At 26.3% G+C, this 14,150-nt stretch overlaps 2 protein-coding genes across 2 annotated transcripts; both read right to left on the reverse strand.

Moving 5' to 3' along the window:
• Positions 1-2,056: 2,056 nt before the first annotated feature.
• On the reverse strand, positions 2,057-5,357 carry OCT59_011520 (uncharacterized protein; the record flags this gene model as incomplete). The annotated part of the gene is made up of 5 exons (XM_066133791.1): positions 2,057-2,302; positions 2,372-2,663; positions 2,923-3,032; positions 3,124-3,224; positions 3,329-5,357. The coding sequence occupies 5 exons, from the start codon at positions 5,355-5,357 to the stop codon at positions 2,144-2,146; spliced, it is 2,691 nt and encodes an 896-aa protein (XP_065989116.1). The 3' UTR covers positions 2,057-2,143.
• Positions 5,358-7,560: 2,203 nt separating this feature from the next.
• OCT59_011521 (uncharacterized protein) lies at positions 7,561-9,408 on the reverse strand. The gene is made up of 3 exons (XM_025317836.2): positions 8,644-9,408; positions 8,470-8,563; positions 7,561-8,397 (listed from the first exon to the last, which is right to left on the reverse strand). The coding sequence occupies exons 1-3, from the start codon at positions 9,325-9,327 to the stop codon at positions 7,901-7,903; spliced, it is 1,275 nt and encodes a 424-aa protein (XP_025177530.1). The 5' UTR covers positions 9,328-9,408; the 3' UTR covers positions 7,561-7,900.
• Between the last annotated feature and the right edge of the window lie 4,742 nt (positions 9,409-14,150).

Consider the following 14,150-nt stretch of genomic DNA (forward strand, 5'->3'; position numbering starts at 1 on the left):
AAATTCGATTAAGTATAATTAAAATTGAATTATTTATCTGAATTAATTTGAAATGACGATAAATCTAAAAATCAACTTGAAATATTCCAATAATCTCAATTTAAATATTACAATTTCTTTTATTTAATATAACATATGAAGTGTTACTACAATACTTTTAGTATATCTATCATTTATTGCTGTTTTGGTATTGGTCCAATATCTGAAGATTTTATAATTCTGATTTCATTATTTCATTCTTCAATTTTAATATTCTTAATTTTTTTATAGAATTCAATTGCCTTAGATCTTTTTTCTGGATTAGAATCCCAACATTCTTTCATTAATTCAATATAGTCCTTAGGTGCGTTAGTGGGCGTGAAAATCGTGCTAATCTGAGGATAACGCTCCGAGTAAATAAAATTTGGAATTATATTAATTTTTCGTAATCAACACTAAATAATTTTGAATAATAGCGAATAGTTCATGTAATTACTATTATTATAAAAATTATTTATGTTATTTATTTTTTAATATTAACGGTAATCTAAGAAGTGATTTAATTATATACATACGTATCTTTGATTTGTATAACATAATTTATTTATTTTGTTTACCAAAGAACAATATAAAAAATATATTTAATCCTGATAATACTTGTGATATTAAATGGATTGTTTTTAACTTATGATAAAAAATATATCACATTAATTATACAAATAAATGAACAACAAAAGATTATGTAAATAAGAAACAAATCAATCATTTTTATTCTCCGCATTGTAATTAAAATTACGTTAATAACGCGTTGGCGATTAATTTAAAAAACAATGAAAGACGAAAAAAAAATAAGATTTTTAATGTATATTAAGGTTAATTTCATGATTCACAAAAGAACAAAAATATTAAAAATTCATATAAAAAAGGTGATTCAAATAATTATTATGTAAAAAATATAATATATAAAAACGACGTCATGCCGATCATTTGCCGATCATTTCCAAAAGGAACAACGTAATTTTTTTTTTTTTTAAACCAAAATAAATCTTAATATAAGCATCGTATAGCCTTCAAAATCATAACTTATAGGTAATTTTGCCTACCCAACAAATTTGCTTAATATCTTAAGAAGAGTTATAAATACCGTTTTTTGATATTTTTGACAATTTATGGCTTGGGGGTGAGGAATATCAAAAAAAATAACAAAAAACGGTAAAATACTATTAAATCGTCTGCAGTATAACGACTTTGTTGCTACACCACAAATTTAGATTTACTGTAAGGGTTGTACTGTGTAATAGAAAGAAGAGCCATTAAACAACTGTTTGTTTTGCAACAGTTTCCGACTTAATGTTTGCACCTGAGTTTAGTTTTTTTAACAAATGATGAGAATTACATGTTGACATAGGATTGAGTAAGAAAGTCATTGTTAACAAAAATTGACAAGAAATAATAAAATTTTTGAAAAAGAAATTATGAAAGTTTTGTAGAAAATTAATTATTTATAAATTTATTCGTGTGAAATTCTGTAGAGAAAAAAATTCCCGAACAATTCTTTCATAGAATTAATTATGCTACAAATCGACACTTGTGTAGCAGTAAATAAACTGAATTTTCAGACTTTTAGGCAAAAAATAAAAGAAAAAAGTTTTTACAGAATTCTCAGAATTCTATTGAATCGTTTCTACATTGATCTAATCCTAATAAGCGAGGGCGTATAAATTTTGTTTATCCCCCTGCTTGGTATGGCGTCACTTTTAAGCATTTCCTTTTGGAGTAGTTCCCTGAATTACGCAACATTTTTACTTTATTTATTTTCCCATTTCAGCGCATCACATGCATTAAACTATAATTTGTGGCGGTGGACTTTATCGTGTTACCATTAAAAATAAATGTCTCAAAATTGTCCTAGTGTTTTTAAGTATGTCCGGAATTCCGGAAAATACCTATTTTTGAACCTAAATGATGATCTCTCCTTTTTTTGATTCAATGATTTTTAAAAAATGCATTAATTTTACGTATCGCATTGCACGCATTTCACGAGAGTAATTAATAAATTGTATATACATTGTAAAATTTATAACAACCAATTTTTTAATAAATAAATAACAAATAATAAAATAAATAAAATATTTAAAATCTAACCAACTAATATACCTAAAGTTCAAGAATGGAATACACGACGCGTTCTTCTTTTATCCCGAATATAATTTATAGATTGATGTGAACGACTTATGATGTTAATTGTAAGAGTTATCGCTGAAGAGATTAAAGTAATAATTGGAATAATATCAAATGTTATCGATTTCATTCTAAATAAAATCTAGGAAAAAAAAAAAATAATCAAATTAAAATTCCAAGTACCAAATAAATCATATAATTTTTAAAATACCTGAATGATAAATTGAGGAATATCTTCAACGAAAATGTTTGTAAAAGCAACCCAAAATATTATCGATTTAGCGGAATCAGAAAATGGAGCTTGAAAATATTTAAATCCTGCCAGATTTGAATGTAAAACACTTAATAATTCAATATCAATTCCCGCCAATATTGTAAATATACTAGCAAGTCTATTATTTTCTGTAAACCACGATAAAAACTCATTTCTCGTATTTTCTTTTGCTATTATTAGAAATGATGATGCCATATTTAATCCTATTGGAATAGTATAAAATATTAAACTATAAAAAAAATTTAAAAAAAAATTTTTTTTTTTAATTAAAAAATAAAATAAATTTTTTAGCTCATTTTAATATATTTAAAGAGTAAATTTATTCATCACACGTGCGATGCATCGCCACTTTCCTTTTTTGTAAATTATTTATGTTGATCAACCTGCTTATACATCGCCACCCCCCTTAAAATGGCAATGATAAACATAAAAATTTGCATCGCACGTGCGATAAATAAATTATTTCTTAATATAATATTGTACCATACCTTGGAATATATAACATTTTTACATCCTTGGCATTATTAATTATAAAAAGAGTATCAATAACGAAATCAGAAATAAATAAACTAAATTGAAAAATAACAATATTGTGACCCTAAAAAATTATTATTTTTTTTTTAAATGTGGAAATTTAGTCAAAAAAAAAAAAAAAAAAAAAAATTTAAAAAAAAAATATTATAAAATACCTTTTTTTCTCTTTTGTTAGCAAGAATATAAAGAATAACTAAAAGTACCAAAATTATAATTAAACCCGATAATTTTGGTCCATATTCTTGCAAATAATTCGCTAAATATTATTTTTAAAAGAAAAAAAAAATTTTTTTTTTTTAGAATCACGATTCACGAAATAAAATTATATCGAAAAAATTTTATTAGTTAATAATTACTTACGAGCAGGAATAAAGCCATAAGTAGAATCCAAATAAATAAGTTTTCCTTTTCCAATAGGAGTCTGATCATTATTTGACATCATGTAATTTATATCCTGAATTACAGAATTAACATCTTTTTCATATGGATCTTTAGTTTTCTCAATATTTATATTAATCAAAAGTTTTCCATCATTTGATTTAGGATCAATTTGATCTTTATCATTTTTACTAAGACGATCTCGTGATATTTGAACAGCATCAGCCAATTCATCCAATAAAGAATTAAAGAATTGATTTTTTTCATCATATGAAGAATTTTTAAATATATTTGATCCTTCTACAGTTAATCGAAGTAAGACAGCTGTTGAACTTGTAATAGTATATGAATATTTATTATCTTCAATTATAAAATTCCAAACATTTTCTCTTATACCTAATAAAGATTCTCCATAAATTCTACTTTTAACAAAATTATTATCAATTTTAATATAAAAATTTCCTCCTGATTTACTAAAAGTACTATTAAGTATATTTACAATAACTTTTTTATCATCATTATTTAATATACATTCTATACCAGAAGTTGATTGTCGTAAAAATTTTCTTTGATCAATTATTTGAAATATTGATAATCTACCATCAGATAATATTACTGGATAATAAAAATTGATTGTAATATTCTTAATATCTGGATATATTGTGGAATTAATTTCAGGATATGTTGATTCTATATTTGTATTAAAATATCCATTATCATTTGTAAATTTAGGTAATTTAATCATATTAAATCCCCAAGTATTATTATATTCCTGTTGTGCGACCAAGATACTATTATTTGGCAATATTGCATAAGCATAATTTAAATTTGTCAGTAAAGGTTGTTCTAAACCTAAAATACCATTCTCAGCAAATATGTAAGTATATAATCTATGTTCCATACCAATTTTTGCACGTTCTGTTAACATATAACCACCAAATAATAAACTTTGTAATTTCCAAGATCTAAAACCAATTTGATTATTAGGAAAAGTAATTGGCGTAATATTTATTGCAATTGTTGCCCCAGATGATAAAAATCCAATTTTAAGATTAAAATTACTTTCATTATATTTTATAGGTAAAGAACAAGAATGTCCAACTCCAACATATTCTATATTACAAGATATTGGTTGAGGTATTCTATTTAATAAGTTTCCTCGATAAAGGAAAACTTTAGCTGTATCAGATTTATTATACCCTATTAATTCTGCAACAATTAAATCCTTTAATGAATTTGAGAATGTATTATTTAATTTATAAATAAAAGAGTAACTTTCATTAACTGTCGGTATTAATGAATCATACCCAACTATTGCTCTAGAATCTAATTGAATCTTTCCATTAATCAAAATTGTAAATTTTCCATCTAATTCTATTTTATATTGTTTCCATTCAAAATCATAACTTTGCAATGGTCTATACCCTATAATAAATCCTTTTTCTTTATTAATATTAAAACTTATTTGTATACGTGGTACTCTAAGTCTATAAAGTCTACGATATCCTTTATAACCCCAAATTCCTATAGGTATTTTATCAATCACTTTACCATCAAAATCAATTGTCATTCCCCATCCTTCAACATTTATATCATCTGTTGAATTATAATAAAATACGAAAAGTTTATCCTTTCCAATTATTTCATATTTTAAATGATCTTCTGCTTCATCTTTTCCCATTTTCATTGAACAAAAATTAAAGATTTGAACCCCTTCTAATTTAATATCCTTTTCTATTACTGTCCCATCAGAATTAATAATTCTTAAAAAAAGTGTATCATAATTACAATGTTCAATTGAATTAGATTTACTTGTATCATTTCTAACAATTCTTATTATTACAATATTATCATATGATTTTATTTCTGCTACTCTAGGTGGTGTTTCTATTCCATAATCTTTTTCTTCAATATGTGAAAACGTTCTTATTTCTGTTATTGTACTTAAAGGATAAATACATAATAAAATAATTATAAATAGTGTAAACATCTTAAAATAATTGGATCGCATTTTTCTTTTTTTTTCTTTTTTTTTAGAAAATTTAGAAAATTTAGTAAAACTTCGTCGCTCCATTAATTAATTATATATTGTTTTAAATTCCAAATGAGGTTTGGTTAGGAATCGGTTCAATCATTTTAAAAAGGAAATTTTGGAGGCTAGGCTATCGTTAAATCTATTGGAATTGATAAATAAATTATCGATCAAAAAAAATCTAAGCCTCGGCTTAGTATAAGATCGACTCATTAATTGTCGTCATAATTACGTATGTCTCGTGATTTCTTGCGGATTCAATGGATGCGATCTACATGTTTTTGGCTCATTCTAAACAATCGCCGACCAGCATTACCTATATAATGCCGGCCCTTAAGAAATGCGTAGAGCTAAATAGTAAATGTGTGCCGATCTATATAACTCGGGTCCTATTCACTCACGTGATCCACGGCGCAGTTGGCCGGTTTATCATCACTCAAATAGAAGAATATCCGGATTTCACAAAGAGGTAGTAGTAGTCTACAATCTCAGGATGTAAATAATGAAGTGAACTTAAATGTGATAATTGATCGAATTAAACAAAAATCTATTAGAAGATCGACAACATTCATAGCAAGTAGCAAGGGATTCAGCAGATGAAAAAAATAAATCCTGTCTTCTTTCGAAATATTCATAAAACATCTTTATTATTTAGAAACTGAACCACGCGAAAAATAAATTGAACATTTGTATTTTGTACATGTAGTAAAGTATTATACTAGTATTATCGATAACCAAGATAGCCTTCTTTACTGCGAAAAAGAGTCCTTTACCATTAGGAACGTACTCCTTATTTTTTTTGTAAGCAATAGTATACACTAAATGAATAAAGAGCGTGGTTGGGCAGCAAGACGCTCAACGTTGAGCTCTGCTTCCTGGAAAGTTAACTTTTTTGTTATACTTGTTCCTCTTTGGAATGGATTAAGTACAAATGGTGATGTGCGTTCGTCAGATAATATTATAGGTAAGTTCTCCTTGAATGATATTAAACAGAATTTACGTAATGGGCGTATATCAAAACAGATCATATTATGCTTGTTGGGAAGTTACAAAGTAATATATTCACACGTTTATTTTCACTAGATACCATCGATACTACTATTTTAATTAATTTCAACAAGAGCTTGAAGAATATACAGTATTAACAACAGAAGGGAAATACTCGCATATAATGATATAAAGAGAAAACATAGCATAATTATTTGTACGAAAATTTCATGTAATTGGTTTCTTATGTTATTTCTTTTCTTAGCAAAAAGTTAGCAACTACTATGTTATAACATAATTATGTTTGCGAAGTTTTTTATATTCATTGTTAACCAGAGTCCATACTCAAGACTGATATACAAAAAATAGTACAATATCCAAGGGTACGCTTTACGTATCATGCAGTGTTGGTAACTCATACAAAGCATAACAGGTACGGCCATAGTCATAATCTCTATTTTAATAACCTTTGTTGTCCGATTTACCATTACAATGATACCCAAGGGTACGCTTCACGTATCATGTACATGGAAACTATCGTATGCTTTGTACAGAAATTTTGGAACAAAGAGTTCACTAGATATAGACTAGTACCAGCAAATATTTGATAGTCCACAAATGTTACTTCTTTTTAGTAAATTTAGTTTTGTATGAATAATAGACACTACCGAATAAAGATAGCGAGTTTTTCGCAATGGCTGTTCCTAAAATATTCTTTCACTTGTGTAGAAGTAATAAACATCTTGAATGGGTAGTTATTCAACAGATTTCTAATGAACAAGTTCGTGTGGTTGTAAATTCAACTACTGAGGAGTAACGTTTAATAATATCATGCTGTATTAACAAATGTACGAGATAGCCCATGTTTATTTGAAAAAAAATTTGCCATGAAGTTTTATCACGAACGCTGAGATTCTGATAATGATATATTATAACACGGGATATCACACTCTCGCACATTAATAAAAATGCTCAATATGATCGAAATATTATCATGTACAAAAAAATTAGGAAAGAATGTTAAACTTTCTTGTTCTAGTGTTTCGTGGACTTTTCTTGTGATCACACATGTATAGTACACATGTATAATACACATTGAAGGAATTAACGTTTTAAACATTTTTTTTCTCCTAGTAAATAAAACAGGAACCCAGTAGTATACATGATAAAGAGTTCATATTAATGATTTCACTCGTAAATAATAAATCTCAATAATAAAATAATTTTAAAAATATTTTATTTAAGTATAAGTAAATTTATAAACAATATTATATAATACAGTAACGTTTCACGGCGCAGCCGTGAAAATCATGATATTTATTCGACACATGAAATAACTCTTTTATCTCATGGAGACTAACGTCCAGTGATGGGAAAGAGGGAAAGAGTGGGAAAGGTATAAATAAATTATAAAAACACGTGAACATGAAAAATATTATCAGAAAAATTACAGGCATGAATATATCATCAAAAAAATCACTGGCGACCAATTAGTAAACATGAGATAAATAATTTTAACTGATATTTTTAAGTTATCACTGATTATTATATTTCCTTTCCTGTGATGAGGCTACACGTATATCTGGTCTTGATTGTCTTCTTTTCCAATAAAAGTATATAAGAAATGAAGCCCCTATCAAGGCAAGCACGATTGATAAAATTATAATTCCTATGACAAGATATCTGTTTTGAGTACTTAGATTTTTGTATAAATTTTGATCTGGAAGATTCGGACGATCTGAAAGATCTGGATTAAACTCATTAACCCATTTGTAATTAGATTTATCGTACGTGTCTAAAATAAATACTTCATTTGATGTGGGTAGTGGTAATTCATTATTAGTTTTTCCGAAAGCCACGAACATATAATAACCGACCAAAGTAGCCGTATGGTAAAAACGTGAAGGTGGTGGATCTATAGCATTCACATTTGACCATGTATAATCATATGTATCTAATATCACAAGATCATCGCTTACAATACTACCACTACCAGTATAACCTCCATACACGATAATACGACCATCTTGAGCTATATAAATTAGAGAACAATTTAATATATTACCCATTTTATTAAATTTAATTCACAACAATATATAATTACTCAGAACGGCAGAATGGTATGCACGAGGTGTTGGCGAATAACCAGTGGCTTTCTGAGATATCCATGTATCATTATTTGTATTATACAAAAGTAGCTATTTTTTTTTTAAAAAAAAATTATCAGTAAATATACAATTTAGACCCTCAATTAATCAATTAAACGGTGCCGATTTACCTCTGACATTTTCACAAATCCTCCGTTAGGTAATTTACCACCTATATAAACAATATAACCGTTTGGCAATAAAGTACCCGTATGATCGTACCTTCCTTCTTGAGCATTAATGTTAACATGTTCCCACACCAGCGTCGATGTATTCAAAATATCCATATAATTATTAATTTGGTTAATTTGAAGTCCCGGATTGAGTCCACTAAATCTATACATTTTTCCAGTTCTAACATCACAAACGGTCTGGCTCTGGCTGTGAAAATTATATTGAGGTGGATTGATGGTCGTAGAGATATTCCATTGTTGTAAACTTGTGTAAGTGTAGACTGTAGCAGTATCTGTTCCTTGTTCTCCATTATACAAAAATAGAGAATTATCAAGTCCACAGTTTGAAAAGGCGCTCCATGTATGTGCTGGAATATTTTGCGATACGGAACTAAGATCCACCCAAGGTAATTTATCTCCTGCTCCGACTTTAAAGGGTTTCTCGACGTCTAAATAATAAAATTCTTTGGAAAGTGTTGATTCTTTAAAATCATCCTTGTATTTGGGAAAGAGACCACCTGTAAAATATATTCTAGAATATGCAAATACGGCGCTGTGGCCCCAAACTGTGTTGTTAGGCGTGAAAGCCAAAGTGGACTCATTGAGATACAGGCAAATAACGATTAAGCAGAAGAAAAGCATTATCAATAATCATAAGGGAGTTGAAAATTACAACGAGAGACTTGTTTTAATATTAATATAATGATACAACGAAAAATACATATGGATATTTTCGATGCTAGAATTCGATATTTATACAAACTAAAAAAATGCCAGGACGATTAATAATTTGAAAATCAATGAACTACTTTGTTAAGAAAAAATAATAAAGTGAATGTTTCAGGAATGTATTTCGGATTTTTATTTACATTCATTTCTTACGTAAATGTATCCTTCTTATACTTATTATACATGTACGACCAACCCATTTGCTAATTATGATCGACAAGTAAAGTTTATTTTGTAAACAAATACGAGGATCATTTCCCGGAAAATTTTCGAAAGCAATTTTTTGAAAGAAATTGAAAATTTTTTTATAATAAAATACGTGGATTAACTTAAAGCGTTAGTATGTTCCATATATTATTTAAGCCCTTGTTATATAATACAAAACATTATTTATTCTAGACCAAGAAGTTTATATAATCGGAATGGGATTTCCAATATAGTCACACAATAGATGATTAGACGCAGTAATTGTGTTCAGATATCGGCTATACACAAAAAAAACCGGAATTAAACACCATGACGATCTAACCAAATTATATGTAAATAGCTCATTGCGGCGGAATCACATGATGTGATACATAACAACACTGAATAATGATTTCACTAATGTTTCGGGCGAAACTGTTTTGCGATTGACGAAATGTCCGAAGCTTCCGAAACTCAGCCGAAACTAAAATTGTCACATGCATGTATTTTTAATTGGTTGTTAAATATGTTTCATTTAAAATCCAGTTGTAGATTACACGCCCGTTCGTCCAATTAACATTAAATTTTAAATTTTCAAAATCGCAAATCCAAATTCTTTTTATCATTCGCGTTTTCATATTTATTTATTTTATTCGCTTTAGTTGGAATATTAAATAAATTATATATACATATATTTTTATCATATTTACAATATCTTACGAATAGTATTTTCCAAAATTATGAATTTATTATCATGTTTTGTTCAATGCATCATTGTATGTTTGTTATTCCCATTTAATATCTATTTGTTTTTTACGTTCATTATTCAATTTTCTGAAATCATTATTTCTTTTTTTTCTTCTTTATCTTCAATACAACTCAACTAGTTATGATATTTTACTAGTAGGAATTCACATTATTTATTTAAACTTTAACATGTTAGAGGCTTTATAAACCAGTGCATATAGTGGTTGAAAGTCTTAATTTACAATTATTTACAATCATATTCTAACTAATTAGATTATGACGAAATTTTTTAATATTTGGTAGCAAGTGTCAAAAATGACTTGTACAAAATCCTACCTTACATCTAAAATAATTTAATATCTTGGAAGTTTAACACGTGACTTTTTTAGTTTCGCCAGGTTTCAGAGTTTCGCCAGTTTCAGAATTTTGCACATTTGGCTAAACCAGTTTCGCCAAGTTTCGGAAGTTTCGCTAGATATTAAGTTTCGGTTTCACCCAAAACACTAGATTTCACAAAAAGAGTAAAAGAAGAAAATCGAGAAATTGATGAGAAAAATATTAACGACAAAAGAGCAACTTAAAAAAGCGTTATGGAAAAACAATTTAAAAGAGAAGAAGATCGAGTTTTCGAGAATAGTAACTTTAGTATAATCCTAGTTGTAGTCACGTGATTTCACGTAAAAAATTTTCACCATAAATTAGATAAACAGTACTACAACTGCACCAAACCTTAGATCTTGTTTTTGTGATGTTTGTATGTTCTTTATCATATAAATAAAAAACGGTTCATTTTACCAAAAAAAAAAAAAAAAATGTAAAATAGCTTATTTAAAAGATGGAAACCCATGCATAGATTTTATTAATAATAACTAGAGTCATACCCTAGGGCCGGTGACCGGCCCTTTCTAAGAGTATGATATATACCATAAATTTTAACACTTATTTGCAGAAACAAAAGTATTGATAAGATATAATTTAATTTTGTTTGAAATAAATAAAGAATTTATTTTATTTTTTTTTTTACATCTAAAATATTTTAATTTGTTTTTTACGTTTTGATTTAATAATCTTGTAATTGGCCTTAAAAGAAGAATTTATAAAAAACAATTTTTTTTAAAAAAATTTTTTCGGTTCTAACCAAAATATAATAATTCAATAAAATTTATTTCACATGATTAAAAACTTAATATTGTGGGATATTTCAAATCAAATTTGGACGATTCTATGTCCACATATTATGTTTTTAATAAATCAATTCATGTAATATATAATTTTTTTTAATAAATTAATTCTGTAATACTGTATATATTTTAATAAGTAAATTCATATAATTTTTCTTTAATAATTAAATTCATACAGTATAATGTTTTTAATAATTAAGTTTGTATTATGTTTTTTAATTATAATTTTTTACTAATAAATATTTTTTTAATAAATAAATTTAATAAATTCGGATATAATTTTTCTTAATAAATCAATTCATGTAATATATATTTTAATAATTAAATTTGTATAATGTTTTTTAATAATTACTAAATTTGTATAATGCTTTTTTTTAACAAATAAACTCATAATGTTTTTAATAAATAAATTTAATAAATTCGGGTATATATATTATTTTTAATAAAATTCAGATATATATATATATATATATTTTTAATAAAATAAAATTCGGATATATATTTTTTAATAAAATAAAATTCAGATATATATATATTTTTGGATATATATATTTTTTATATAATTTGGATATATGTATATTTTAATAAAATTCAGACATATTTTTTTTTATATTTGATCAGGTTCATTTAAGAATGTTATTCGCTTTATATATTTAATTTCCTTCAATTCCTATTATAGTTAATTACAAAAATTAGCCTCCTGAACAATGTATACGAATAATAAATATTTCCTTGATGTTAATATGTAGTTAGCTCCCAGATTTTTGGCCAGCCAATTCATAATTCCTTGATGTCAATATATGGTTAGCTCTTGATTTTTGATCAACCAATTCGGATCATGCTGCAGATCATGATCAATTTTTTTTTTTATATAAACGACCATTGTTCGTAATATTGACGGAAAAAAATATCAACTCAATATCAATATCAATATCAATTCAATATCAATTCAATATCAATATCAATAATATAATAATATAAAAAACGTACCCTATACTTAGCGCATAAGAGCTAACCAAATTAGTAAAATTTTCCTTCCTTTCCAGGATAGCACGATTAGCATAACAACCAATTACAAGGACTATCACTATTAAAATGAAGATCACCTGATATCGTTAACTATATAGCGTGATCTGTATATAGTGTCAAATTCAGTTAATATGGAATTTATTTTAGTAATTTTTCTATAATTAAGCTTATAATTATATATTTTTTTTTATTTGACAATTTTTTATAACTATTTTAGAGCAAATTTATATTTTTTTGCATAAAATGTTTTATATTGTTAAAAAATTTTTTTTTTATTCACAATTTTCCCATTTATCTTGATAAAATTTGAGAAAATTTCTAGTGAATTTGCATCTAGTTTTTAATTTATGAAATTTTTCTTTAAAATCAACATTTGTAGTTGATTTTCAGTAAAAAAGCACTAGAGTCTTAAATGATGTCAAAATGTAGCCTTTGTCTCAGGTTTACTATACAATTTACACAATGTAAATTGAATTTATTTTGAGCGTATAACATGCATTTTTATCACGTGGATAATTTCCGGTTTTTTTTGTAACTTTATTGAGAAGACGTTATATTGTGATAAATTACGTTGCGTGAATAAAAAAAAAATAAATATAAATATAATGAGGCAAACAATAAACAAATAAATTAGCAAAGCTGCTTGCATCACACAAGTTACGTGGGAGTGAGTGATACTGGGGAGGTATCCTTAACGTGCATCTTTTCTTAAATATGATTGGCTCAAAATGTGGTGCATCTGATCATCAATAGAATATTATTATTTTTGTACAACATATCCCTAGTTTCTCGCGAAAAAAATGAGTAAAACTATTTAAACTATTTTAATTTCAACAAGAAACATCTTCCATGATGTGCGTCATTATCACATAAAGTAACATCAGGTGAAATGATGTCAAACGCTACTTGTGGTCGTACGAATGCAATGAAGATGATTTAGAAAAAAGAAATAAATTGTAAAACAATTATAAATTTTGATTTATTTATAATCGACGTTGAAATTTTCATAACTTACATAGAACAAACTTCTAAATAAAAGTAAACCATATACGATGTAATCATTTAATTTTGATTTTCTGAATTGCCTTAGTTTTCAGACTAAGAAAATGATGACAGATTCTGAAAATATAATCGTCAAACATTCCGATAAAGAAGTCCAATATTGGATAAACTGCATGCGAAACCACTTAAATTGAGAATAATCTTTAATATACTTGATATTTTTAAATTATTCGAGCGATAAAGTAAGATCGATTTAATTAGATTATGTATGGAAGCCTTTAATTGATTAGATTAATAAATATTAGTAATAAAATTAAAAGGAATTGAAGTATAAAATGGTTAAAAAACTCACCATAATCATTTCGATCGTATAATCCATGATGATTTTTAATGTTTGACGATTACAAAATTAAAAGAAAAAAGGAATGAACGAAAAAAAAAAATTATTCAAAAAGAAAAATATACAGAAATGAGAAATTTTTTTTAAAAAAAAGATTTTCACGCACTTTTATAATACCAATTTTATAAAACTCTTTCATTTTTTTGAATATTATACAGTATTAGACTATACTATATTTCGAAACCTAAATT

The sequence above is a fragment of the Rhizophagus irregularis genome, chromosome 2, assembly GCF_026210795.1.
Source record: "Rhizophagus irregularis chromosome 2, complete sequence".
NCBI classification, from domain to species: Eukaryota; Fungi; Glomeromycota; class Glomeromycetes; order Glomerales; family Glomeraceae; genus Rhizophagus; species Rhizophagus irregularis.